This window comes from Scheffersomyces amazonensis (assembly GCF_036850825.1).
Source record: "Scheffersomyces amazonensis strain UFMG-HMD-26.3 chromosome Unknown RJT21scaffold_2, whole genome shotgun sequence".
Classification (NCBI taxonomy): domain Eukaryota; kingdom Fungi; phylum Ascomycota; class Pichiomycetes; order Serinales; family Debaryomycetaceae; genus Scheffersomyces; species Scheffersomyces amazonensis.
The window spans coordinates 3,032,298-3,057,290 of record NW_027042742.1 but is presented as its reverse complement, the minus strand read 5'-3'; the positions used below and the strand labels follow the sequence as shown (position 1 = coordinate 3,057,290).

Genomic DNA, 24,993 nt, shown 5'->3' with positions numbered 1-24,993 from the left:
AATTGACTGTAAGCTAAGGAACAGCAAACACACTAATTTCTAATTATAAAGTATTTGCTCTTATTTGACTATTATTTATATAAAAGGAGACAAGACGTATATGTAGTACAATTAATTGTCATTATGTATAATTTGTAGGTACAATAGTTCTGGTATTATTTAACTTGCCTTATAGGGTAAGTCTATTTCCAGTAAGAGTTAGCGCACTAAAAATTTCAAAAATGTATACTGTTAATTGATCAGATGTAGATGAGTGTAGTATACCACACGTAACACCACTGAAACCCATTATAATGACGGATTTAACACCATTATTCAATAAGTGTGTTGAGATTGTTGCCAGTGAACTTCCATCCAAATCATTTGATGAGGTATCACCCATAAAAGTATCAACATTTTCTGTTAATGATACGTTTATAAAAGAGTGTATTGAAGTTTATGATTTATTAACTAACTTAAATACTTTTATACAAGAAATGAAATCACAATATTTAGCTATAAATGATGAGCAATCAGGATTCAATCGAACAAATGAATTAACTAGTGCAGATAAAGATAGTATAGATGAAGAATTTAAGTATAAGGTCCGACAATTATATCAAAAGTTGAGTTTCCTAGAGAATTATGAAAGTAAACGTCAATCACTTGATAAATCGGGTCAAAATGGAAAGGGAAAGGGAAAGGGATGGTTTGATAATGTATTTGGAGATAATGAACCAAGTGATCATGAAATATTCCTTTCAACCATTGGACAACATAGAAATCATATACTAAAGTTTTTAATGATTGCATTAAATGCTACTAGTAAGAAGTTTGAAAGTATCCAAAAGAAAAGACAAACTCGAGAAAAGCAGCTTGATCTGTTAAACTTTCAGAATTTTGAAGAAGATGAGTATAATGATTTCAATTTAAATGAACCACCAACATCTACATCTACTACTAAGGTAAATAATACTGATTTCGATGATGAAGGATGGGGGAATGATGATTTTGATGATGGAGAATTTGAAGAAGAAGAGAAACAGAAAAATGATATAGTTAATCAATTATCACAAGAACAAATTCAGGAATTAGAATTGGAGAATAAAGACTTTTTAAACATGAAAACCAATCAATTGAAACAAGTTCAAAAAGTTCAACAATCGATTATTGATATTGTAAATATTCAAAATGAATTATCATTCAAATTACAATCTCAAGAAGAACAAATCAATACTTTAATGGAAAACAATGCTCAGGTTCATGTGGATGTTCACATGGGTAATAAACAATTGAATAAAGCAACTACTCGAAATAAACGAGGAGCTAATATGTTAGTAAGTCTTTGTATAATTTTAGGGATATTAATTTTATTGATAGACTACATATCTTTCTAATTTCAATGGATATATATATTTACAGATTTCTATTACACTAAAATCCAATGACTGTTCCAGCTCCAACAGTTGAACCTTCTCTTCTTATAACTATTCTACCAAGTGTCTTATTATCTTTAAATATAGTTAAAGGTAAGGGATTCCCCTCTATTTCTATTTCAACAATAGCTGTTTGTTTAGATACAAGATGTAATAAATTCTTCTTCTTCTTCTTCTTTTGACTTGAAGTTACTTCAATTAATTTAATAATTCTAGCTGGTACTTGACAATTATTTCTAAATAAAACAAATGGAGTTCCAACTAATAATGGTTTATCTAAATTAAAAAGATGTAATGATATAGTGAATTTTTTTACTGTATGAATAGGACTACCAACATGAGCAATTAAATCTCCAATTCGGAATGGATCTATAGTATCATTAGTTACTTGATTGGCTTTAAAAGTTAATTGAACAACTTCTCCATTAATGGCAAAATCAAATTTATTATTAGCTACAAGTAATGATTGAACTGATAAAGTAATATCACTAGGTAATGAAACAATAGTATCACCAGATTCAATTACTCCACTAATAATTTTACCAGTGACTTTAATTTCTCCTTTATCTTTAAATGAATCACTAACTGTTAAATAAAATTCTTCATCTTGTACTTTCTTTGAATCAATATTTGATGATAATTTAACGGTTTCAAGATATTTACCTAAGGTTGGTCCCTTATACCAATTGAATGATTCAATAGATTCATCACGATTAACTACATTATTACCCGATAATCCTGAAATAGGTATAAAATCCAATTGATCTTCAGTAAATTCAACTTCATCACTAGTTAAATATTCAGTTAATTGTAATTTAATTTGATTAAATCTATCTTGACTCCAATCTTCTTTATCTAATTTATTTATAGCAATGCATAACTTTTCTATACCTAAATTTTTAGCTAAAATTGTATGCTCTTTAGTTTGTCCATCCATAGCAAATCCACTTTCAAATTCTCCTTCAATTGCATCAACTACTAAAAGAGCAAAATCAGCTTGTGAAACTCCTCCAATCATTTGAGGTACAAAGTCTCTATGACCTGGAGCATCAATAGCAGTAAATCTTGTAGTTGAAGTTTCAAAATCAGTAGCACAAATATCAACTGTAACACCATGAGATCTTTCTTCTTCAGTTTGATCAAGAATCCATGCTAATGCAAATGAACCTTTCCCTGCTCGAGTAGATTCTTTAACTAATTTATCTACCGTCTTTGCATCAACAATTCCATAATCTAATAATATTCTACCCATTAATGTAGATTTACCTGCATCCACATGACCTATTACAACAAATGATTTATGAGGTTTTGAATAAGTTTTATTAGATGCTAATTTAGATTCAATATCAAGTTTCTTTTTTGTCTTTGCTGCTGCCGGAGCAGGCGAAGGAGATTTTGGTTTAGAACCTAATTTAAGATTCCCAAAATTATCATTGAATGCACTACTTTGAGCTTGTAAGATTTTATCATCAGGAGATGGTTGATCAAAGCTTTGTTTAATTTTTTCAATTTTTTCTATATTTGTTTCAATGTTAGTAAGTGGATAAAATAATTGTTTATAACCATGACGTCTTTTCTTTACTATCATTTGTGAGTCTTCCAGTGAAGATATTTGTGAATGCAGTCTTGACTTTTTAAATAAGAAATTTGAAATCAGTGACGGTGGATTTATTGATAATATTGATGAGTCTACCAGTAAATTATTTATAGGCTTTTGATATTTAGTAGTTTCCGGTTTGGATTCTGGAATGGTTTCTGAAACTGTTGCTGGTACTGATGCTGATGCTGAAATTTGAGTTGGAATTGTATCTGCTGTTTTGTTGGAAATATTCGTTCTAGAGGCTAAACCTTCACGTCTATTTTTCAATAATTTCGATAATGCTGGGCTGGATCCTGATCCTGATGCTGATGGTAAATTGTTAGACTCATCAGACGTAGTCGTAGTTCTCAATCTATCCAATATAGCCAATGACTTAATTTCGCCACCAGTAGTTGATGGTGTATTGTTTTTAGATCTAGCTCTTGCTAATGCGCTCAATTTCGAGACTGGCTTTTTATCATCATCACTATTTGACGGTAATGGATCAGTATCTTCAATATTAGATTGAAATTTTGCCGATCGTTGTTTAGCTAGTAGTGCTAACTTTGACGGTCCTCTAGTGGAAGATAAATTTGATTGTGTTGACATTATTTGTATGGATATGTTATATTGATATATAGATCATATAGTCGAATTCATCTAGTTATTGTTATTGTTATGGATGAGTATCTTACTACTGCAGTGTACTGTAATATATAATACTGAGTTCTCTCGGTGGCCGAGTCCCCACTGGCTTTCTCGCTAGTGAGAAAGAAAGAAAAAATTACTGAGATATGGTCCCATCACAGTTTAGATAGTCAAGGGCTACAGAAATAAATATTTATACGTACTTTTCTTAAATTTAGACTTCAATTCTTCAATGGAAGGTCCTAACTCATAGTAGTTATAATATAGAGCTTCTTTTAAATCTTGTTGAGGTATTTCATCATTATAATCCTTTAATTTTGCTTTTAATTTAGGTAATAATTCATATAATTTATCATATTCATCATTGGGTAATGAGTCTTCATTAAATTCTCCTTCAACATCTTCTCCATGGGAGTAATAATCTTCATCATCGTAATCCATCGTATTAACTCAATAATAAAATCTACTTGGAAGCTTGTGGGATAATTAGCTGGGGTAATTCTTCTGTAGTAGGTAGATAAATTTTACTGAGTTAATTGATCATAGGCACGACTGAACAATAGTAGCGAGTACAGTATACTAAAAGTTCTACTAATAAGTATAAAAACATTTAATGTTTATTATAAGGGTATATATGTAAAATAAATAACTAAATAATGAACTCCAAAAGTGACCGGTGTGTAATTGCAAGCAATAAACAAATAAAGTAAAGAAAGAACTAAAATCTAATATAATTGAATTGAACTGACTTAGTCTGATGTAATCATCAATATCTAAATCTTAATCAGAGAAGGTAATCGAGCCTGAAAACTTCTTGAGTAACAGGTTGTAGTATTAGAACTTATAGGATAAGTACTAGTATTAGGTTGTTGTGATCTAATGACTAAAGGTATATGCAAATCCTTGATTATAATAACTCCATTATCACCAATTGTAGTATCATTAGCATCAGATAATCCTATTACGGATTGAAATTTGTTTAATTGTTTAGAATCAATGGGTAAACCATGGAATTTCCCCAATGTTTTCCCATATGTTTTATAATAGAAATCAAGATATTGAGCTCTCAATAAAGCTTCTGAGATATTGGTATAGTTAACTTTTGAATTACCATTAATAAGTAAAGATTTCTTAATAAATGATATTAATACTTCAAATGATGTTAATTGTCCTGATTGAATTTTAGATAATAACAGTTGAATTGTACTATTGGTAATATTAAATTCTTTTTCAGACAATAATTTGGAATCATCCAAATAATTCATGGCAATAGAAGTTTTAGATTGACATTGAACCAATTGAGTAGCCCAATTGTTTTGAAAAGCTTGGAGTTGTTCAATTGAGTTCATTTTTATCGAATGTAGTATAATTATAATTATAATTAGAATGTATAGAAAATTAAAGTAGAGTAATTACATTAACAGGGGGAGTAATGGTCTTATATATATACTACATTTTGGCATCTACTAAGAAGAGACTCCACCACACCTGAGCTAAATAATAACCGTTAACTGCCCCCATACAGAGTCTCGTAATCATCATTTCTAATCAGGCTCATTAATAATAAATTATCATTCAGCCATTGTTACCGCGAAAAATAACGGTTGTTCCGCTTAGTCATCGGCTGGTGCAAAAAAGAAATTACGACTTATTAATACATTATTATTTTTTTTAGATTACGGAAGGCTGAGATACCGGTCCAAGTAGTAGTATAGAATGAGATGGATGAGGGAAAGAAGGGCTGAGTTGTGGTAGGCACAAGCCCGATTGGGAAACAGTCCTGAGTGTTCTCCGAGCTTAGTTTAATAAAGGACGTGGGCTTCCCCTTTCAATAGACCTGCACTTATCAAAACCCTATCATTAAAATTGCATTATACTGAGGGATTTATATTACTTACTGCATAGAAATTCTTACAAAGCCCGTACTATCTCACAAATTATTAGACATATATTCTCTTACTATATAATTACTCTTACAATTGTAATAGCATGGTAAACTATGCCGCGAAATTTTTGAGCCGCCAGTGCATAACCGTTACTAAATTTATTGATATTGCTTGAATAAATCAGTACCAAGAATTTCAACAATTGTTTTACCGGCAGCAACAACATCTTCATCAAAGTATCTTCTACCAGAAATTTGAATACCAACTGGTGCACCCTTAAATTTTTCTGGATCATAAATTTCATGTTCTAATTGTTCAGTTTGATTTCTATATTCATAATTCTTTTGACCATCATCCCATTTATCGACAGCTGGATCTTGGTAAATTCCGGTTTGAACTACTAAAGTTGGGAAATCCAAGATATTCCATAATGCAGTATATGACCAATTGTAAACTCCTTCTGATTGTGGGGCAACATTGTTGTAAGTAGGAGAAATGAAAAAGTCAATCTTGTTATCATTTAAGTACTTGGTATATTCATTCTTTAAATCATCCCTAATAATATTCAATTGACGATTTTCTGCAACAGTTAAATCTTTAGATCCTTCACCATAGTTTAAATTCCATTTAGTTAATTTAACTAATGGTTCACCAGATGCACTTAAATGCTTCTTTTGCATATAATTACCATCACAATTATACATCTTATGAATAGTTTGTATAGCTAATTCAATCTTTGGAGGTTTGAATTCAACGACTTTAACTCCAGCAGCTTCCAATTTCTTAACTACTTCTTTTAAAGCTCTTTGTATTGGAGGAGTTGGTTTAACAAATCCATCATCATAAATAACTCCAACAGTTAAATCTTTGGCAGCTGGTTTTGGAACATCTCTCCATAATAATGGTAAAGTTGAAGCATCATTTACCCATGGCTTACCATCATTAATATAATGCTTCATCCATAAATCAATATCTTCAACTGATCTAGCAAATGGTCCAATAACGGCTGGAACAGATTCCTGACCTGAACCTGCACTAACACCTCCAGATAATGAGACTCTTTTGGATGTTGGTCTTAAACCAATACAACCTGAAAAGGCAGCTGGACCTCTAATGGAACCACCGATATCAGATCCTACACCGAGAGCACTACCTCCAAAACCAACAATTGAACCTTCACCAGAAGAAGAACCACCAGATGATAATAATAAATTATGAGGATTTTTACTTAAACCAATAATGTTATTGTTAGAATCCAAATGCATTAAAGTTTGAGGTTGATTGGTACGAACATAAAAGACAGCACCTAAATCTTCTAAGATTTGACTGGTTAAACCATGATCTTTAGCAACATTATCCAAATGGCCAACATAACCAGCATGTGTAATCTTACCTCTATAATTCATATGTTCCTTTAAAGAAATTGGTAAACCATGTAAAGGACCAATAGTTTTACCATTCTTTTTATAGTATTCATCTAAGAATTCGGCTCTCTTTAAACCTTCATCAATGAAAATTTCCAAAGCACAGTTAGTGAATTGATGAGCAATAGTGGCTCTCTTAGCATAAGCTTTAAGTACTTCAGTCGAGGTATATTCACCTTTGGCAATCTTAGCTACTAAATCAGTGGCAGATGAATCAGTAATAGCTAATTCCTTTTCGGTCAAAAGTTTTTCATCATACAAGTACTTCAATGGATTGAATTGTTCTTCAATTAATTCATCAATTGGTTTTGGTAATTCAACAGAATATTCTGGTAAAATACTTTTAGCCAAATTTTCTCTATATTTTTCAATCTTTGGAATCCATTGTTTAAACTTTTCTGGATCTTCGTAACCTTCTAAAGGATCAGATTTCAATAAAGTAGTATAATCTAATTTTGACATTGATACTGAAAAATGCGGGGGAGGGGTAAGAAAAACAATTTATAGATAATGAATAATTAAAAGAATTCAGTATATTAAAACAATATTACAGGGTATTGATCTAAAATAAATAACTTTTCAATATACTCTGAATAAATAAAAATGAATAAACTAGATCAAATCAAATTATGAAAAATTTCAGACCCTTTTATACTGTCGTTGATAAGCATTCTACGTCGGCTTGACAGTCCCAATCGGGAAACCGCGTTAAGAAAATGCTTACAAAGGCGCATTCGCTAATCCCAACTAAAATCCTTTTTCCAACCATTCTCTAATAGGGTGGGGATTCAATTAAATAATCACTTGGGGCTTATGACCGTGAATAGAAATTGTTTAGGTATGATTAAATTAAGGTTTGCACAAAGGCGCTTTGTTAAGATTCATTCATTGTAGTAATAAGTAGGTGAAAGTTGATTAGGGGTAGAGATTAAAGAAATTTTCTTAGTTCTGTTATCTACACCGCACAATCCATGTTCCGGGCAAATGATTTTAGGGAGTGCTATTGTATAGGTTATTTTTGGTTATTTGACTGTGAGATTAGGAATGAACTTCCATACAGGGATACTCCAGCCTAATTGTAAAGACTTCAGTAAATGATGTCTTTAGAGAATGTTCATTAGAATTGCTTCAAAGTCAATTTGATTCTATCATATTACCGGCTGTAAATTTTCGTACTAATTTTCATACTTCGTTTATAGATTCTAAAATTAATTATTTGGATAATTACATTATTATCACCCGAAGTACTTTCGCCCCACCTTCCTAATTAGGAAAAAACATGCGCCTGTTGATGTTTTATTCACTCGCACAATATGCAGGTATTCTTTACTCCACTCTTAGAGCGGTTACCAAATAGGGGCATAAGAAATGTTGCAAAATATTCTCATTGTCTAAAGCCACGAATGATTAGCTTTAAAGCATTTAGTTGCAATTAACATTTTCCAACCCTCCTTTTATATCTTTGTTGCTGGTTATGATTCTACTTGGAGCACAATTAATAAAAATATTGGAATTACTAGTTGGATTCCTAAGTTACAGTTTACCTATTTTTCGTTAAGAGGGGTCCAAAGTCAGTTATGAGCACCTCTTCCTTATTTATTAGTAGTAAAATTTATTAAAAGTAAAGAAATAATTGCTACAACTATAAACTTGAAAAGTAGAAGAAAATTAACAGAACGATTTCATATTGGACCCAACTCTTGGGATCTACCACTAAGAACTCAGTTTGACGGTAGTGGAAATCTGATAATTCAGTTTAAATCATTGCAGGTACCCCATGTGGGGTATTACTATTTGACCGCATACATTTAAAAAGATTCTCTGCCACGAAGCCTGTGAATACAGCAGCACCAATTAGTGAAAGACCAGAAATAAATAATTTTCGGTACTTTCTACAATTCTTAAAAGTATTAGCAATATTCATAATGAAGATTTGGTATTCTTACCTTTCGGATTGTAAAAATAACAAAATGTCTTCTCCAAACTTGATAGTTTACCTCAAATTTAGGGATAAACTAGTTTAATTCAGAGAAGGCTGAAATCACCGTCCCCGTATCTAACGGACTGAATGTTTCTTTTCTTGTAGCATTTTCTTCTAAGTTTGTTGTATCGATTTGAAGGTGAGCTCTAAGAAAAGAAAAGTGGAATGCAATAAACCTAAAAGCCACAGCAAATCATTTCTGTGATTAAAGAAATAGAGACAAATGTTATACACAAAAACAACATATACTGTGTCAATAGGATTTTAGCTCGGTGTCATAATATCCTTCTTGGTAACCATTGACTTGGTTTTAATAATTTAAATGTTTGAAACGTCTTCCTGATTACATAACTAGGTGACTCTATACATTACCGAAATCCTAAAAAGACCCTGGTCGAGACGACTTAACCATAATTTAAATTTTAAGTTAAGACTATAATTTAAGGTTAATTCTTTATTTAAGCATGCTTTAATACCGACCACTAAACCAAGCTAATCTATAATGTTTTACAACTCTTATAGTAGAAGCTTTCGCCGTTAACCGATATCTATACTCATTAAGAGGATTAAATGGCTCCAATAAATGAAGTTGCATGTCACAAACTGAGGATATTTTGATAACCTATAACGAATTTACATCGTATATTTTTTTAAATAATAGAGAGAGAGTATAATATAAGAAACATATAAAACGAAAACAAGGATGTTTCAGATATTGGCAAATAAAATCTATTTTAGGTTAATTTGCTAGAGTAAAATTAAAAATCATATATATAAAAAAAATAAGCTTGAACTTAAGCTAAACTTCGACAGTGTTAGATCTTGAGAACGAAGCATATTTCTGGAACGGATCACTTCTTTCTAATTCGTATTCGGGATTGTTTGCCCTAACACTTCTGAAGTATACTCTTTTGAACCATTTCCATAACTCACAACCAGCAAAGAATGCTACTGTGAAAGCCACCGAAAACCCCCATTCATAAGTAATTGGATCATGTAAGAATACAATCTTATTGATTACAGGAATATAAACAACTGGAAACACGGATAATACTCCTCCAATCACCGACCAAAATAAGAATTGATTATCCCATAAATCAATAGCTAATTGTTTATACCAAATAATTTCAGATTCGGGTCTCATTTTGAAGAAGGAAAGTTTCATATGAATACATTCCCATGATAAAATGATGGCACACCATGTAAAAGCAGCAAAAGCAGCAGATCTACTTTGGAATACAGTAGTACAATTGGAACCACTCAGAGTATTACAACCTGTACCCAAATTCCCATCCTTCATTCCAAATACAAGAGAAATGAAACAACATAAACAACAGATAGCCATCCAAATTCCATAGAAGCACATATCAATTAAGACTTCTTTGGTAAAGATTGTTTTATTAGGTGGTGTATCTAAAATATCATCACTAGCCTTTTCTTGCCCTAAACCCATGGCTGGGAAACATGAAGTAATTACGATAATCCATAATACTTCAACAGGTGATAATGGAAATACTGAGAATCCATCATTATCCATGAATACTAATCCAACCATCAAATAAATGGCCTGTGCAACATTTTCAGCTAACAATTGTAAAACAAACTTTTGAATATTAGATGACATTCTTCTACCTTCTTCTATAGCATTAACAATTGAAGCAAAATTATCATCTGTCAAAAGAATATCAGAAGTATCTTTAGCTACATCAGAACCATTAAGTCCCATAGCTATACCTACATCAGCTTTCTTCAAAGAAGGTGAATCATTGACACCATCACCCGTCATAGCTACGAACTTGCTTCTTCGATGTAAAGCTTCTATCATTCTAACTTTAGTTCGAGGTGCACATCTAGCAATAACTAAGGGTAATACTGGTAATTTATCAATTTCTTCATCACTCAATTTATCAAAATCAGTTGCGGTCATTACCATTACATCAACAACTTCTTTACTATAATGATAAAGATTCAGAGGAATAATTCCAACTTCTTTAGCTATAGCCTTAGCAGTACCAGGATGATCTCCAGTTAACATATGAACATTTATTCCTGCCTTATGACAAATCTTTACTGATGGAGCAGATTCTGGTCTAGGAGGATCATAAATACCTACTAAACCCAAGAAAATCAAATTAGATTCTACTTGTTCTCGATTATTATAATTCTCCTTTTCTAAATTAATATCTCGTTTGGCAAAGGCTAAGACTCTCAAACCTTCTGATGATAACGAAGTCATATTTTCTTCAATTAAAATTTTATCTTGTTCAGTTAAGGGTAACATTTCATCACCTTTATACCAATAATTACAGATTTCTAAAATCCTTTCAACTGCTCCTTTGGTGTATACAGTAGAAGTTTTTGAAGATTTATAAATTGAAGACATTCTCTTAATAGAAGAATCAAAGGGAAATTCAGATATATGTTCCAAACCTTGTTCATTGATCAATTCATCACGATCAAAACCTAATCTAGAAGTGAATACATGAATGGCAATTTCCGTAGCATCACCATGAGCAATCCATTCCATTTCAGAATCAGAATTTGCAATCGGAACTTGCTTAACAGTTGAGATATTGGCTAATGTAGCACATAAAATCCATTTTTGAAATAAATTAGGTAAGGGATCTTGTAAATGAGCAATATAATCAACTTCATCATCAAGATCACAAACTTCTTTTGGACTTAATGAATTAAAAGAAATTTCACCCACAGTAGGATTAAATGGTTCATTTGAATTTGAAACCACATAAACTCCAGTAGTTGGAATCCAAACTTTTCTAACAATCATTTTACCTAAAGTTAATGTACCAGTTTTATCTGAACAAATATCATTTATACCTCCTAAAGCTTCTAATGAATCTAATTTCTTTACAATAACATGTTTTGTAACCATTACTTGAGCTCCAATAGCCATTGTAATTGTTAAGACAACAATTAAAGATGAAGGAATCATTGATAAGGCAACACAAATAGCATAAATTGCTACATTTTTATTGACAATCATCTTTTGTGAAGCCATAACGACTATAGCAAATAAAACCGCAACCCAAAATAAGATAATAGCTAACCAAGATAATCTTCTTTGTAAAGGAGTTCCTACATTTGTACCCAAAACATTCATAATAATATTAGAAGTAGATTTTAATATAGCTTTTAAATGATTATTTTTATCATCAACCTTAACAATTAATTTATCATCACCATTCTTTAATGAATCAGCAATTTGACCAATTTCTGTATTTAAACCAGTAGAAACAGCAATACCTGTACCTCTACCTTTTGCTACAACAGAAGAACTGAAAGCCATATTTAATCTATCACCAACAGGAATATCTTCATAATATATTTGTAAATGATCCTTTACTATTGGTAAAGATTCTCCAGTTAATAAAGCTTCATCCGTTTCTAAATTTGTTGAATCTATTAATCTTAAATCAGCAGGAATTGTATCACCAACAGCAATATAAATTACATCTCCAGGTACAACATCTTCAGCATTAATAGTAATTTTATCACCATTTCTTAATACTGTAGCTGTTGGAGAACTTAAAGATTTTAAAGATCCCATAGTTAATTCAGCCTTATATTCTTGAATAAATCCCACAAATATATTAATAAAAATTACAAATCCAATAACACCACCAGAAATCCAATCCTTAATTGCTAAAGCAATAACCATGGAAATTATTAACACTATAACCATAGCATTAAAAATTTGATGAGCTAAAATCTTCGATATAGAGATTTTATGTTCAGCTCCTAAATTATTAGGACCATATTTAGTTTTATTACTTTGATATTGAGAATCAGTTAAACCAATTGTTAAATCTACTGAATATAGTTCAGCAACTTTTTCAATAGATAATTTATAATTATCATTCAAATCCAACAAGTGGTTGTTATTTAAACTCTTTTCATGATACAAGACAGGCGATTTTTCACGGCCTTCATCTTCATAGCTTTGACTAATTGACGAACCATTGTAATTATTTAATTGATTAACTGAACCGGAAGACTTTATTTTCAAAAACTTAAAAAACACAGACAATGCCTTTGCAGAAAACTGACTTTCGAAGAGTGTTAGCTTAATTCACAGTGAAATGTGTAAGCTTAATTCACAGTAGAATTGATAATTTCACTTAATAGAAGAAGTAGTTGTTCAGCTTAAAGGATGGGAGAAGACATATAAAATTTTTTTTCAACGGCTCGCTCAGATACACAGATAATATAAAACGTGCTTAATTTGGATGTTTGGATGTTTTCTGATAAGAAAACATGTACTAAATCAAAAGTTTACCTAATAGAGGTACAGTATGCATAATAATCGCTCCACTTTTTATAAGATTATCTGCAACTAATAAACTATAAATCTAGAAACTGTAAACCAAGAAACTATAAATGTAAATCTAATCTTCGAAAGAAATCTCTCTTTGCAAATTTCCTTTGCGCTTGCATGATCTGCAAAATAAGTATTTTTAACATAGTGCAGACTCCGGACTCCCGAATTTGTTGGGATAAACATACCTTTGTTTGTTTTTACAATATAAGTGAATGAATTAGATTTAACTGAACTTTCTTCTGATGAATTTCTTAGAATGTTTAATTGGTAAACTAGTGGTTGCCACTATGCAAGTCATGGATTTTGTTCACTATTTTGAATGAAACTATACCTTTAGCTCAAACATGAGCTTAAAATTGTTAATAATCTAAATTCATGTTTGGATCTTTAATGTAATCTTCTAATAAATAAAATCCTTGTAACTTTGATTTACTACCCCAATCACGGAAACCATATTGAAATAAACGTGGCGTTACATTGATCTTATCACAATTAAGTCCACTTTTTAAGAATTCAGCTGGTGAAGTACTCTTTAACTTTATAGAAATAGATACTTCCAAAAGAAAATTGGCTAAGATAAAACCGTAACTACCTAAAAATTAATTTGTAGGCATAATCCCTTCTACTGTAGGTACTTCTACAGTGTTTTACACTTTTAGGATCATTTACTTCCCCTTATTCATTCCAGTTTTGCAAGTAACTACGCTGACTTTAAATGTAGTACTTATCCAGAAGTTCATCTCCATCTTCAATTATATCATCGATATCAAAATCTATTTGTTTGAGTTCTGGAAAATCAAAATTTATGTAACTAATAATTTTATGGACTTCATTTTGTAAAATACTTCTGGGTATTCGTTATGGATATAGGCCCCATTATCAGCTTTGTGATAATTTTAAACTTGGATCAAACTCCAATTACAAAATTTAATTGCCATAGTTTGTATATGCAACCAATCGCTTCCGGTTTTGTTCAAGTACTACCGTAGAATTGAAAGCAGTTGTAGAATCATAAAATTCACGCATTTTAGTTGCCTTATTCGAGACTAATTGTGAATACTGCAAGTAAGCTAATGTAAAAAACTAACACTTAATTTTGGCAACCGTTGGTAATGTTGATGCATGGATGCGAGGTATGGATGCGAGTTGGATTATGTCAAGGATAATTAGATGTAGGATATATAATTAAGAATGAATTATTCAAAGAAAATAGCATTGTGTATGGTCAATGACTTTACATTGGGTAAATAAGGTATACTCTATGAGTTGAGGTGAATATGATGAAAATGATAAAAAGTACATAACTCAATGTATGCATGAGTTGAAGAATATAAGAAAACGTATATTTGGTTGATTTCTGACCAAATCTTTCTTAGTTTTAACTACTTCAAAATTCATTACTAAGTTTACAGCAATAGATATAAAACATATAATAAATATATATATATTATTAGAAACAAGCTATAGTATATAAAATGGTTGCAAAATTATAATTGAATATAAACAAAAGGTAAACAAAAGAGGTTACATACACACCACACGTGCGATTGCTCACATGTGCTGCGCGCAAGCCAAAAGCCAAGCGCGCTCTTTTTCCCCCCAACTTAACAGGGTGTCTCAAACGGGATCCACTCACACTGTGTACAGGATTTTTCACCACTGCTTCGAAGCACTTAATTAATAACAAGTGTTGGATAAATAATTTAATATCGGCCATTGTTATTTCATTAGTCAATCTTACAACTTAATTTCATCTCCATGGCTAGAACAAGGTCGGCTGTAGCTGCGGCTGCCTCTAAAGCAGCCTCTACTCAAAAACATGAAAAGTCTGACTTTCTTAATTTTGATCCTAATGTAGATGTAATTTATGAAAAGGGTTCAGTACGTCCATATTTAATTACAACCAGTACCAAAGAATTAGTTGAAAAACGTCTGAAATTTAATATTAAAGAATATTATATTTTAGCAGCTTTAGTAATATTTTCTTGTTATATAAGATTATATGGTTTAACTTATCCTGATTCTGTTGTATTTGATGAAGTTCATTTTGGTGGGTTTGCAAAGAAATATATTTTAGGTACTTATTTTGTTGATGTTCATCCTCCTTTAGCTAAATTATTAATTGCTGCTTCTGCCGCAATTGGAGGTTTTAAAGGTGATTTTGATTTTAAAACAATTGGTGATAAATATCCTTCAACAACTCCTTACCTTTTAATGAGACAATTACCGGCTTTATTAGGTATTGGTACAATTATTTTAAGTTATTTTACTTTAAGACATTCTGGGGTTAGACCATTTATTGCCTTTGCTACCACATTTTTATTAATTATTGAAAATTCAAATGTAACAATTTCAAGATATATTTTATTAGATTCTCCATTACTTTTCTTTATTGCTGCAACAATTTATGGTTGGAAAAAATTTGAAATTCAAATTCCATTTACTTTAAATTGGTATAAAACTTTATTTTCAACTTCTATTGCTTTAGGTTTAGCATTAAGTTCAAAATGGGTTGGATTATTTACTGTAGCTTGGGTAGGAATTTTATCTGCTTATCAATTATGGTTTTTAATTGGAGATTTATCAATTTCAACTAAAAAAATTTGGGGTCATGCCGTAGCAAGAGGTTCATTTTTATTAGGAATTCCAATTATTTTATATATTATATTTTTTGCAATTCATTTTCAATTATTATATAAAGAAAGTGATGGATCAGCATTTATGTCAAGTGCTTTTAGAGCTGGTTTACAAGGTAATCATGTTCCAACTAATATTGAAGCCAATGTTGGATTAGGATCAATTGTAACCCTTCGTCATGTATCAACTCAAGGAGGTTATTTACATTCTCATGATCATTTTTATCCAACCGGTTCAAAACAACAACAAATTACTTTATATCCTCATTTAGATAGTAATAATAAATGGTTTATTGAACCTTATCAAAATACAACTATTTATAATGAAACTTTTGTACCATTAAAAGATGGATCAAAAGTTAGATTTAGACATGTTAATACTGGTAGAAGATTACATTCTCATGATGAAAAACCTCCAGTTAGTGAAAGAGATTGGCAAAAGGAAGTTTCATGTTATGGATTTGAAGGATTTGGAGGTGATGCTAATGATGATTGGATTGTTGAAATTGTATCACATAAAACTCCAAAAAATTCAAGAACAAATGTTAAAGCTTTAACAACCATTTTTAAATTAAGACATGCCATGTCAGGAAATTATTTATTTTCAACCGAAACTAAATTACCAGAATGGGGATTTAAACAACAAGAAGTTACTGCTGCAGGTCAAGGTAAAAGACATTTACTTGAATGGTATATTGAAACCAATGAAAATCCTTATTTAACTAAAGGTCAACGAGAAATTGTTAATTATAAAAAATTATCATTATTTGAAAAAATTATTCAAGTTCATAAAAGAATGTGGAAAATTAATCAAGGATTAACTGAACATCATAATTGGCAATCAAATCCTCAAGATTGGCCATTTTTATTAAGAGGTATTAATTATTGGGCTAAAGAATCTAAACAAGTTTATCTTCTTGGTAATGCCCCAATTTGGTATGCTACTACTACTGCAATCTTTACCTTTATAATTTATACTATAGTTCAAATTATTAAATGGCATTTAGGTCAAGAAATTGCCAAAGATAAAGATGTTTTTAATTTTAATCATCAAGTATTTACTTATATTTTAGGATGGTTCCTTCATTATTTCCCATTCTTTATTATGGGTAGACAATTGTTTTTACATCATTATTTACCATCATTATATTTTGGAATTTTAGTATTAGGACACTTTTTTGATATTCTTGTGGGATATTTATTATCAAAATCAGTCACTTTACAAAAGACTGGTTATGGATTAGTTACACTTTTCCTTATTGGTAGTAGTTTATTCTATTTAAATTATTCTCCATTAATTTATGGAACTCCATGGACAAAAGGTCAATGTCTTCAATCTAAATTTGGATCTTGGGATTTTGATTGTAATGTATTCCATGGAACTATTGGAGAATATTATTCATCACCAGTAATTGAATCTCCAAAGGAAACTCACGTACCCCTTTTTGAAGAAATTGAAAAAGTTAAAGAAACTCCAATTGTGGTTCATCAAAATGTCGCAGTTAAAGATGAACATCAATCAGAAGTTGCTCCACCTAAACAAGATACTGAACAAGAAATTCATGATGAAGATGAAAAACCTGTAGTTCCACCTCCATTAGCTAATTCTGAAGTTGAAACTCCCAAGGCTAATGGTGGTGTACCAGAAGTAGTACCAGAAGTTGAAGTTGCTGATGAAGAGACTCCTATCGCTGAAGTTAAAGCTGATGGAAAGGAAAAGGTTCAACAACATTATGAGGTTGAAGAGCCAGTTGCACAACAAGAACAAGAACCACAACAAGAGCAAGAGCAAGAGCAAGAGCAAGAAGAACCAGTAGTGGCTGAAGCTGTTTAGGTCTTACAATATATACATTTATATTATCTTTAGTTTTAGTTATCTTTAGTTATCTTTGTTTATGTTATGTACATTTTAATTGTTTCTATCTACTTACTCTTCATCTGATCCTTCAACATTCTCAATGGCTCTACCTCTAACATACTTCTCCTTCTTAACCATTTCATTAATTTCTTTATATAAATTATAACTGCCATGAATGGACTTAAACATTACAAATGTTAAACAAACCACTGGCCAAATATAAATTCTAAATGATGTACTAACCAATTGATCTTTAACTTTAAAATAGGTTAATATAGTAGTTACAGGTAAATGAACCATTGAAAAATTAATTAATACTGTTGTAACTCCACTCTTATTTAATAATTGACCAATATTACCTCGATCTATTGGTTCACCATTTAAATGTGGCATACTAGTTAATACATAATTTAAGAATGGAACTATAGTCCATAAGGAGATTATCATATGAATTGGGATAGATAATCCACTAATAAGATAAGGTAAATGAGTTAATTGGAAATAATATCGAAGGGGATCATCTATACAAAGCTTATGAATAGTAAGGATCCAATAACCCCAAAGGAAAAACATAATAGTAAGGATAATGACGGGAGGGATATCGAGTTGAACTATTAAGTTAACTATATCATTAACAAATGCCACTCTTTGAGGACGGTTTGCTAGGACTGGTGCTGGTTGATCTGGTTGATCTGGTTGATCTGGTTCTACTTGTGCTTGTGCTTGTGCTGCTACTGCTGCTGCTGCTGCTGCTGGTGAAGCATTCTCTCTAGCTAAATACTTATCATAACTAGATAATCCAGCCAAAAGAAGTCTAAGACCTACTCCCAAAGCAGCCAATTCAAATTTCCAATTAGCTGAAGTTGAACTAGTTGAACTACTTGAATTGATTAAGATATCTATTAACCATAAGATTGGTTTTCCCAATACTAAAGCTCCAAACACTATACCAGAAATAAGTAATACAGCAAAGATCCATAACATACAAATTAATCCAAAGCATCGAGCTTTAAATTTAGGAGGTCTATAAACAATGGTATAAGCATTTTCTGTACTAATTTCATCATCTTCTTCAGATGAAGGAGTTTCATAACCTGATCGAATATTATTAGTTTCAATGGCACTTAATAATTTATCATCTTTAGTTACTGGAACAAATAATTTCTTAATAAATTTTCTTGATACACTATCATTATCAGGAGCTCTAACATAATTCCCATTGGGGATAAAACATGCATTAATTTCATTATTTAATTTAAATAATGATAATGCTTGAGAATAAGTTACTGGTTTTGTATAATCTGGTAAAACATTTCCCATAATTCTTTGAATTATATTACGATAAACAATATAACCTCTCTCTTGAGATATTGGTTTACCTAATATAAAATGAGAAAGTCTTAATTTATGACAAGATATTTCAAAAGCTTTAAACCAATACATTTGACAATATTTTGTAAGTAATGGTTGAGATGATATAATTCTTGATATTGAAAATCCAAATATAAGTATGGCTATATAACCGGGTTGTTCAATAGGTAAGAAATAATGATCGTAATTAGAATTCGAATTCGAATTAGAATTAGAATGATTAATTAAAAATCTAAATCCCCAAGTAATACCTCCAATTCCAATTAATATAAATCCCGTATAAACTTTAGCACTTAAATAAATTCTTGAAAGTTGTAATATTAATGGTTTAACCAATGCATCATGAATTAATCTTGCATTTGGATCATCAGGAGATCTTATAAAGAATAAAACTCCTGGACGTAATACAGTACTTCTAACCATCCCAATAAATAATGCAAAGAATAGCATATAAAGTGTACCAGACCCCCAATAAAGTAAGATTCTAAAATAAGAAATTTGTAATGAATCAAAATATGATGTAACTAATATAATAAAAGTAATTGAATTATCATTTAACCGTTTAGTAAATTGAGGTAAAATTAATGGAGCAGCACAAAAATCTAATAACCAACCACAATAAACCGGGAAAAAGAATATTTCAATAGCAAATATTAAAAATACTTTAAGAGTTGAAGTTAATTCAAAAAGTTTCTTATAAACTTTTCGAGGATTCCCCATAATTGGTTTAGTACCAGATGTTAAAGATTTCATAATTTTATATACTGTAAATATAATTAATGAATAACCAATCCCAAGTAGAATGGTTCTTTCAATTAATGAATATTGAATATTTTCACTGGTTTCAAAGAATAATTTATTAATGGTTGAAATTATTGGATTTATTAAATATGATTGAATTGAACTTATACTAAAATCACAAAATTCGACACCAGTTTTATATTGAGAAATATCAAATTTAATTAAACTTAAATCATAAATGAATCGTTTAATAATTATTTGATTAAGAAATTTAATTATGGCTCCAATAATTGATACAAAGATATTTCCTAACATATGAGGAATTAAATAAATGATAAATAAATATGCTGAAATAACAAAATCACATACAAACATTAAGAATATTGGAGTCTTGATGTTTAAAGAAATTCCAAATAATTCTAAGAATTCAGCAATACCTCCGGCTCCAGCATTCATAGCTCCTTGAATAGCAGCAGCTTCTGCTTCATCATCCGCACCTTCATCATCTGATTCATCAGTTTCTTCATCTAATCGATTAGCCAAGAGTTCATCTAATCGATTAGGAATTGGTGCAGGTACTGGTGCAGGCACTGGTACTTGTACTGGTGCTGGGGGTACAGGAACTTCAGCAGGTGCTGGACCTGGAACTTGTCCTGGAACTTGTCCTGGAACTGGATTTCCATTAAGATTTCCATTAGGATTTCCATTGGGATTTCCATTAGGATTCACAAATACAGTTCTTCTATCATTGTCTTCATCTACCTCTCCATCTGATAAATCTTCTTGTGGAGGTTGTGGATGAATTTGATCATTGTTTACTAAATCAGTAAAGGCATTTCCTGCTTCTATAACTCTTCTTAAAGCTTCTTCTCTACCTTGTTGATCTTGATCATTATTATTATCTTGTAAATCAGCAATAGCCGTTGCTATCATTTCTAATCTTCTTAAATTTGCTGCTGCATCAGGATTATTAGCTTGATCATTTCTTATACTTGCTAAAGCTTGTTGTAACATATCAATTAATTTTGTTCTAGGTTCTTTACCGATTTTTTTCATTAATAATTTTGGATAACCTTCATCTCTTACAACCCATTCATGTTCAACAAATAAAGCAATATGAATAATTATTGCAATAATTAAATATCTTAAACCACTAAAATAAGTATAAGATACAAGTTTTCGAAGAGTTAAGAATTCTAAATGGAAAGGATTAAGAATTGTAGGAGATAATGAAGATAATGAAGAAAGAGATGAAGATGAAGATGAAGATGAAGATGAAGTTACAGAAGAATTAAATTGAGATAAAAATGAATTTATATCATATTCTCCAAATAATAAAGCATCTTTAAAGGAAGGATTTTGGATAGGTAATTTCCCATCTAATGCCCAAGTATAAATTCTTCCAGCAAATTTCCAATAAAACGGTACTTGAATAAAAATACATATAACATATAATGATAAAGATAATGAAGTTATTAAAGTATGACTCATAGTTTGAATTAATTTATGCCATACTAAATTCATGGGAATTCTTGATGGCATAGCAGGATCATAAATAATTTTAAAAGTATAAGGAGTATTACAAATATCACATTTTTCAGTTGATTTATTTGCATGTTTAAGCCATTCTAATAAACAATCTTGATGAACATATTTGATAGATCCTCGACATTTACAGGGATGAAGAAGTGGTTGAGTGTCGGTCGCCTCACCTCGACAAATACGACAAGTATGTTCTACATCCATAATGAAATGGGAGGGGTGGGGGGAATGATTTTGATTTTAATTTTATTAACTATGATAAGTCTGGGGATTTATCGGTTAGTGATACTTTTCTTACTATTATGAGTTAATAGTGATGGGTATGAGTTTGATGTTAAGTCGGATTTGACTTTGGATGGAGGATATACGGTGGGACACTCGGTCGGAATGGTTCTCGGATGTGTCTACAAACGATATGTTATACTATAGGAGGTATAACTATGACTTCATCCGACTATGATCCTTCATTGCCTCTGGTGAAAAAAATGTGCCGTGGGTCACGTGCAGATCACTATAGCAACTACAAGTCAGAGATATTTGAAATATTTGAAATATTTGAAATATAGTAGAGGTATAACTAATACAAATAAGTTGTATACTTATTGCTTATATACTATTAGCGTATACTAATGATAGTACTAACTTATAATTATACTAAAGCTTATAATACTACTTACTATACTACTAACTATACTACTAACTAATTATCATCATCATCTTCATTCTTAAACATTACATTCCCAGTAACTTTCCTCTTCTTCTTGGCTTTACTACCCTTATCTGTTCGCTTTGTATACTTTCTCTTTTCCTTTTTAACTGCTCCATTACTACTACCAGATTCTTTATTAGTTTCTTCTTCTCCTTCTCCTATATCTTCATCATTATCTTCATCATCATCTTCATCATCATCTCCTCCCTTATCTTCAAACATTTTCTTAGCTCTTTCAATTCTATAACTTGTTTCCATAATATAATGAAGTCTAGCTAATTTAACAGGATCATCCTTTAATACTACACTTAAATCATTAAGTTTAACTCGAGTCCGATTTTGAGTCTTTGCAAATCCCGCAAGTTTATAACTAATATCAGTTAAATATTCAATTAAAATATCTTCTAATGCTTGAACAGTCATATCAGTACTTGTGGGTCGATCTCCCATAGCATATAATAAATTTTCAATATCTTTAGCAAAGATTCTTTGTTTCTTTCTTCTCTTTTTATTAACATTATTAGTTATAGGTGGTAATTGAGGTCGTATGGTTGGTCTATAACCTCCACTAATAGACATTCCAAATCCTCCTGTTTGTAAGGGAATTCGAGGAATTATACTACCACTATTAGTTTTATCTGATTCTACTCGATCTACACTTTCTTCTACCATAATTAAGTTGGATATATACTATATAGTTATCAATAATAGTAAAAGTAGTAGAGTACTTCTTTGTATGAGCGACTAGTCAAGTAGTGCGCGCGCACAAACAAAACACATAGTTAAAACAAACTAATTACTTGTATTATGACATATTAGATATATAACTAAACAACAGTTGGATCTCTGGATTTCCATTCTAAAATTAAATCATCCTTAGGGAAGATGGTAGCGAAGACTTTGATTTCTTCAGATAAATCAGTTTTATGATGAATTAAATCAGCATTCATAACAAATTTACCTAACATACCAGTAAATAACATTAATACATAATTTTTACCTAAACAAACATGAGGTCCAGTACCAAAGACTAACCAATTTCTTTTATACATATCTCCTGAAGCATTTTCCCATCTTTCAGGAATAAATTCATCGGGTTGAGGATAAACTTCTGGATCATGTAATGCAGGATATAAAGTTGGAATAATCATTGAACCCTTTGGTGCACTATAAGTTTCAGTTACTGGGAATTTTTCTTTAACAACATAAGGAACCATAAGAACTGGTGGTCTATATCTAAGAGATTCTTTAACAACATTATTTGTATAAGTCATTTCATTAATTAATTGTAAATCTAATGGAACTGATGGATCATTATTTCTAACACTTAATTGTTCTTGTCTAATTTTTTCAACAACATCAGGACGATCACTAACAATTTGAAATAACCAACATGCTAAAGATGATGAAGCATCTTGAGATGCAAATAAAAATGTAAAAATTGTTTCACTAATTTCTTTATTAGTAAATTCTCTAATTAATAATTTTGAATCTGGATCACTTTCATCATAATTTTCTCTTGCTTGTTTCATAAGATGAATCCATTCATCCATAACACAAGTTGGTTTACCTGATTTTTCATTAATATGAACTTTTGCCATTGCAGCACAATCTGAAAAAATTTGCATAGTTTCATCAGCAATCTTTTTACCATACCAAGTTTTTGTATAAGGGAAAATAATTGGGAAATTAACTAATTCTAAAGCAGCAGTAATTCTATAATAATTATCAGCAATAAGACTAATTTGATCTTCAGTAATATAATCACCACAAAATGTTCTTAAACTTAATGCACATAATAATTCTCTAAATTCAGGAAAGAATTGTCTTGGACCATCATAATTTATAAATCTTTTTAAATAAATATCCATATACTTTTCTTGAACTGGGATATAAATTTCTAAAGCTTTTTGACTAAATAATCCATTTAATGATCTTCTATAATCAGTATGAGCTTTACCATCTAAAAATACCCAATTGGTTGGTCTAAGAATTTTAATTGCAACATCAACAACACATGGTTTAACATATTTTGGAGATCCTAAAATTTTTCTAGCTAAATCACGAGAAGAAGCAATAACAACAAATTTATGAAAAATTGATACACATGATAAATCTCCACTATCCCATTTAGCTTTATATTCTTCAAATTTTGGATCAAGAGATTCTAAAAATGGTCCAATAATTGGCCATATTTTAAAAGCTGGACCAGCAATTGAACCCTTTCTAAGTTGATACATAAGTTGATCATAAGATAATACAATGACTATAAGACTAGCCACAATCTGCCACCATGATAAACTTTCATAATAAGCTTTAGTAGAATTAACAATAGTTGGAAAATCAACTTGAATTGGTAAAGTTGAATTCATGATTAATACTAAATAAATAAATTAGAAATTATAAATTAAAATTATCTATGAGTCTATTGGAAAATTAATTTGATAAAGTGATGGAATAAGGAATGAATAATATTAATATAGCTGAACACGAATGAGCTACGAGTTGAAAGACCCTTTCCGATAAACAAAGTAGTAAGAATAATATTAACAAAAGTACTGGGCAAGCTTGGCTCCACCAGATGTTACTTATGACTCGGGGATAATTGGTCAGGCTATATATTAACCTTTAAAACGATTGTGGGTTATGTTATGATATGATCGGAATAAATTTTTCGGTATACGGCCGCATAAATAAAATTTATACGATCGTTTAAGGGTACGGTACGGTGCGGTAAGTGCGGTAGGGAACGATGCTCTGATGTGTTATGTGGTGGCATGTGTCGCACTTTTTTAAAGACTAAATCCTTAATCTTTTTTTGCGACAATCTATCATGTCGTGTATGTCATTAAATGTCGCATCTA

The 24,993-nt window shown here is 30.7% G+C and overlaps 9 protein-coding genes across 9 annotated transcripts; 2 read left to right on the top strand and 7 right to left on the bottom strand. All coding sequences in view use genetic code 12, as the record gives it.

Moving 5' to 3' along the window:
• The first annotated feature begins 240 nt into the window (after positions 1 to 240).
• Positions 241 to 1,394, top strand: UFE1 (Ufe1p). Its single transcript, XM_064884026.1, has one exon. The coding sequence runs from the start codon at positions 294 to 296 to the stop codon at positions 1,374 to 1,376; it is 1,083 nt and encodes a 360-aa protein (XP_064740304.1). The 5' UTR covers positions 241 to 293; the 3' UTR covers positions 1,377 to 1,394.
• Positions 1,395 to 4,249, bottom strand: RJT21DRAFT_28374 (ribosome dissociation factor GTPase). Its single transcript, XM_064884027.1, has 2 exons — positions 3,846 to 4,249; positions 1,395 to 2,930 (listed from the first exon to the last, which is right to left on the bottom strand). The coding sequence occupies exons 1-2, from the start codon at positions 4,081 to 4,083 to the stop codon at positions 1,414 to 1,416; spliced, it is 1,755 nt and encodes a 584-aa protein (XP_064740303.1). The 5' UTR covers positions 4,084 to 4,249; the 3' UTR covers positions 1,395 to 1,413.
• Positions 4,250 to 4,269: 20 nt separating this feature from the next.
• RJT21DRAFT_119725 (uncharacterized protein) lies at positions 4,270 to 5,125 on the bottom strand. Its single transcript, XM_064881508.1, has one exon. The coding sequence runs from the start codon at positions 4,989 to 4,991 to the stop codon at positions 4,416 to 4,418; it is 576 nt and encodes a 191-aa protein (XP_064740302.1). The 5' UTR covers positions 4,992 to 5,125; the 3' UTR covers positions 4,270 to 4,415.
• Positions 5,126 to 5,571: 446 nt separating this feature from the next.
• RJT21DRAFT_119724 (uncharacterized protein) lies at positions 5,572 to 7,706 on the bottom strand. Its single transcript, XM_064881507.1, has one exon. It carries the CDS (start codon positions 7,412 to 7,414, stop codon positions 5,687 to 5,689), a length of 1,728 nt encoding a protein of 575 aa, XP_064740301.1. The 5' UTR covers positions 7,415 to 7,706; the 3' UTR covers positions 5,572 to 5,686.
• A 1,780-nt stretch (positions 7,707 to 9,486) lies between these two features.
• Positions 9,487 to 13,093, bottom strand: ENA21 (Ena21p). Its single transcript, XM_064881506.1, has one exon. The coding sequence runs from the start codon at positions 12,634 to 12,636 to the stop codon at positions 9,733 to 9,735; it is 2,904 nt and encodes a 967-aa protein (XP_064740300.1). The 5' UTR covers positions 12,637 to 13,093; the 3' UTR covers positions 9,487 to 9,732.
• A 1,818-nt stretch (positions 13,094 to 14,911) lies between these two features.
• Positions 14,912 to 17,771, top strand: PMT1 (dolichyl-phosphate-mannose-protein mannosyltransferase). The gene has a single exon (XM_064881505.1). The coding sequence runs from the start codon at positions 15,031 to 15,033 to the stop codon at positions 17,740 to 17,742; it is 2,712 nt and encodes a 903-aa protein (XP_064740299.1). The 5' UTR covers positions 14,912 to 15,030; the 3' UTR covers positions 17,743 to 17,771.
• An 11-nt stretch (positions 17,772 to 17,782) lies between these two features.
• On the bottom strand, positions 17,783 to 21,853 carry RJT21DRAFT_119719 (E3 ubiquitin-protein ligase). The gene has a single exon (XM_064881504.1). The coding sequence runs from the start codon at positions 21,622 to 21,624 to the stop codon at positions 17,836 to 17,838; it is 3,789 nt and encodes a 1,262-aa protein (XP_064740298.1). The 5' UTR covers positions 21,625 to 21,853; the 3' UTR covers positions 17,783 to 17,835.
• On the bottom strand, positions 21,854 to 22,828 carry TAF19 (Taf19p). The gene has a single exon (XM_064883342.1). The coding sequence runs from the start codon at positions 22,799 to 22,801 to the stop codon at positions 22,121 to 22,123; it is 681 nt and encodes a 226-aa protein (XP_064740297.1). The 5' UTR covers positions 22,802 to 22,828; the 3' UTR covers positions 21,854 to 22,120.
• On the bottom strand, positions 22,829 to 24,949 carry ERG5 (C-22 sterol desaturase). Its single transcript, XM_064881503.1, has one exon. It carries the CDS (start codon positions 24,499 to 24,501, stop codon positions 22,957 to 22,959), a length of 1,545 nt encoding a protein of 514 aa, XP_064740296.1. The 5' UTR covers positions 24,502 to 24,949; the 3' UTR covers positions 22,829 to 22,956.
• Positions 24,950 to 24,993: the final 44 nt, after the last annotated feature.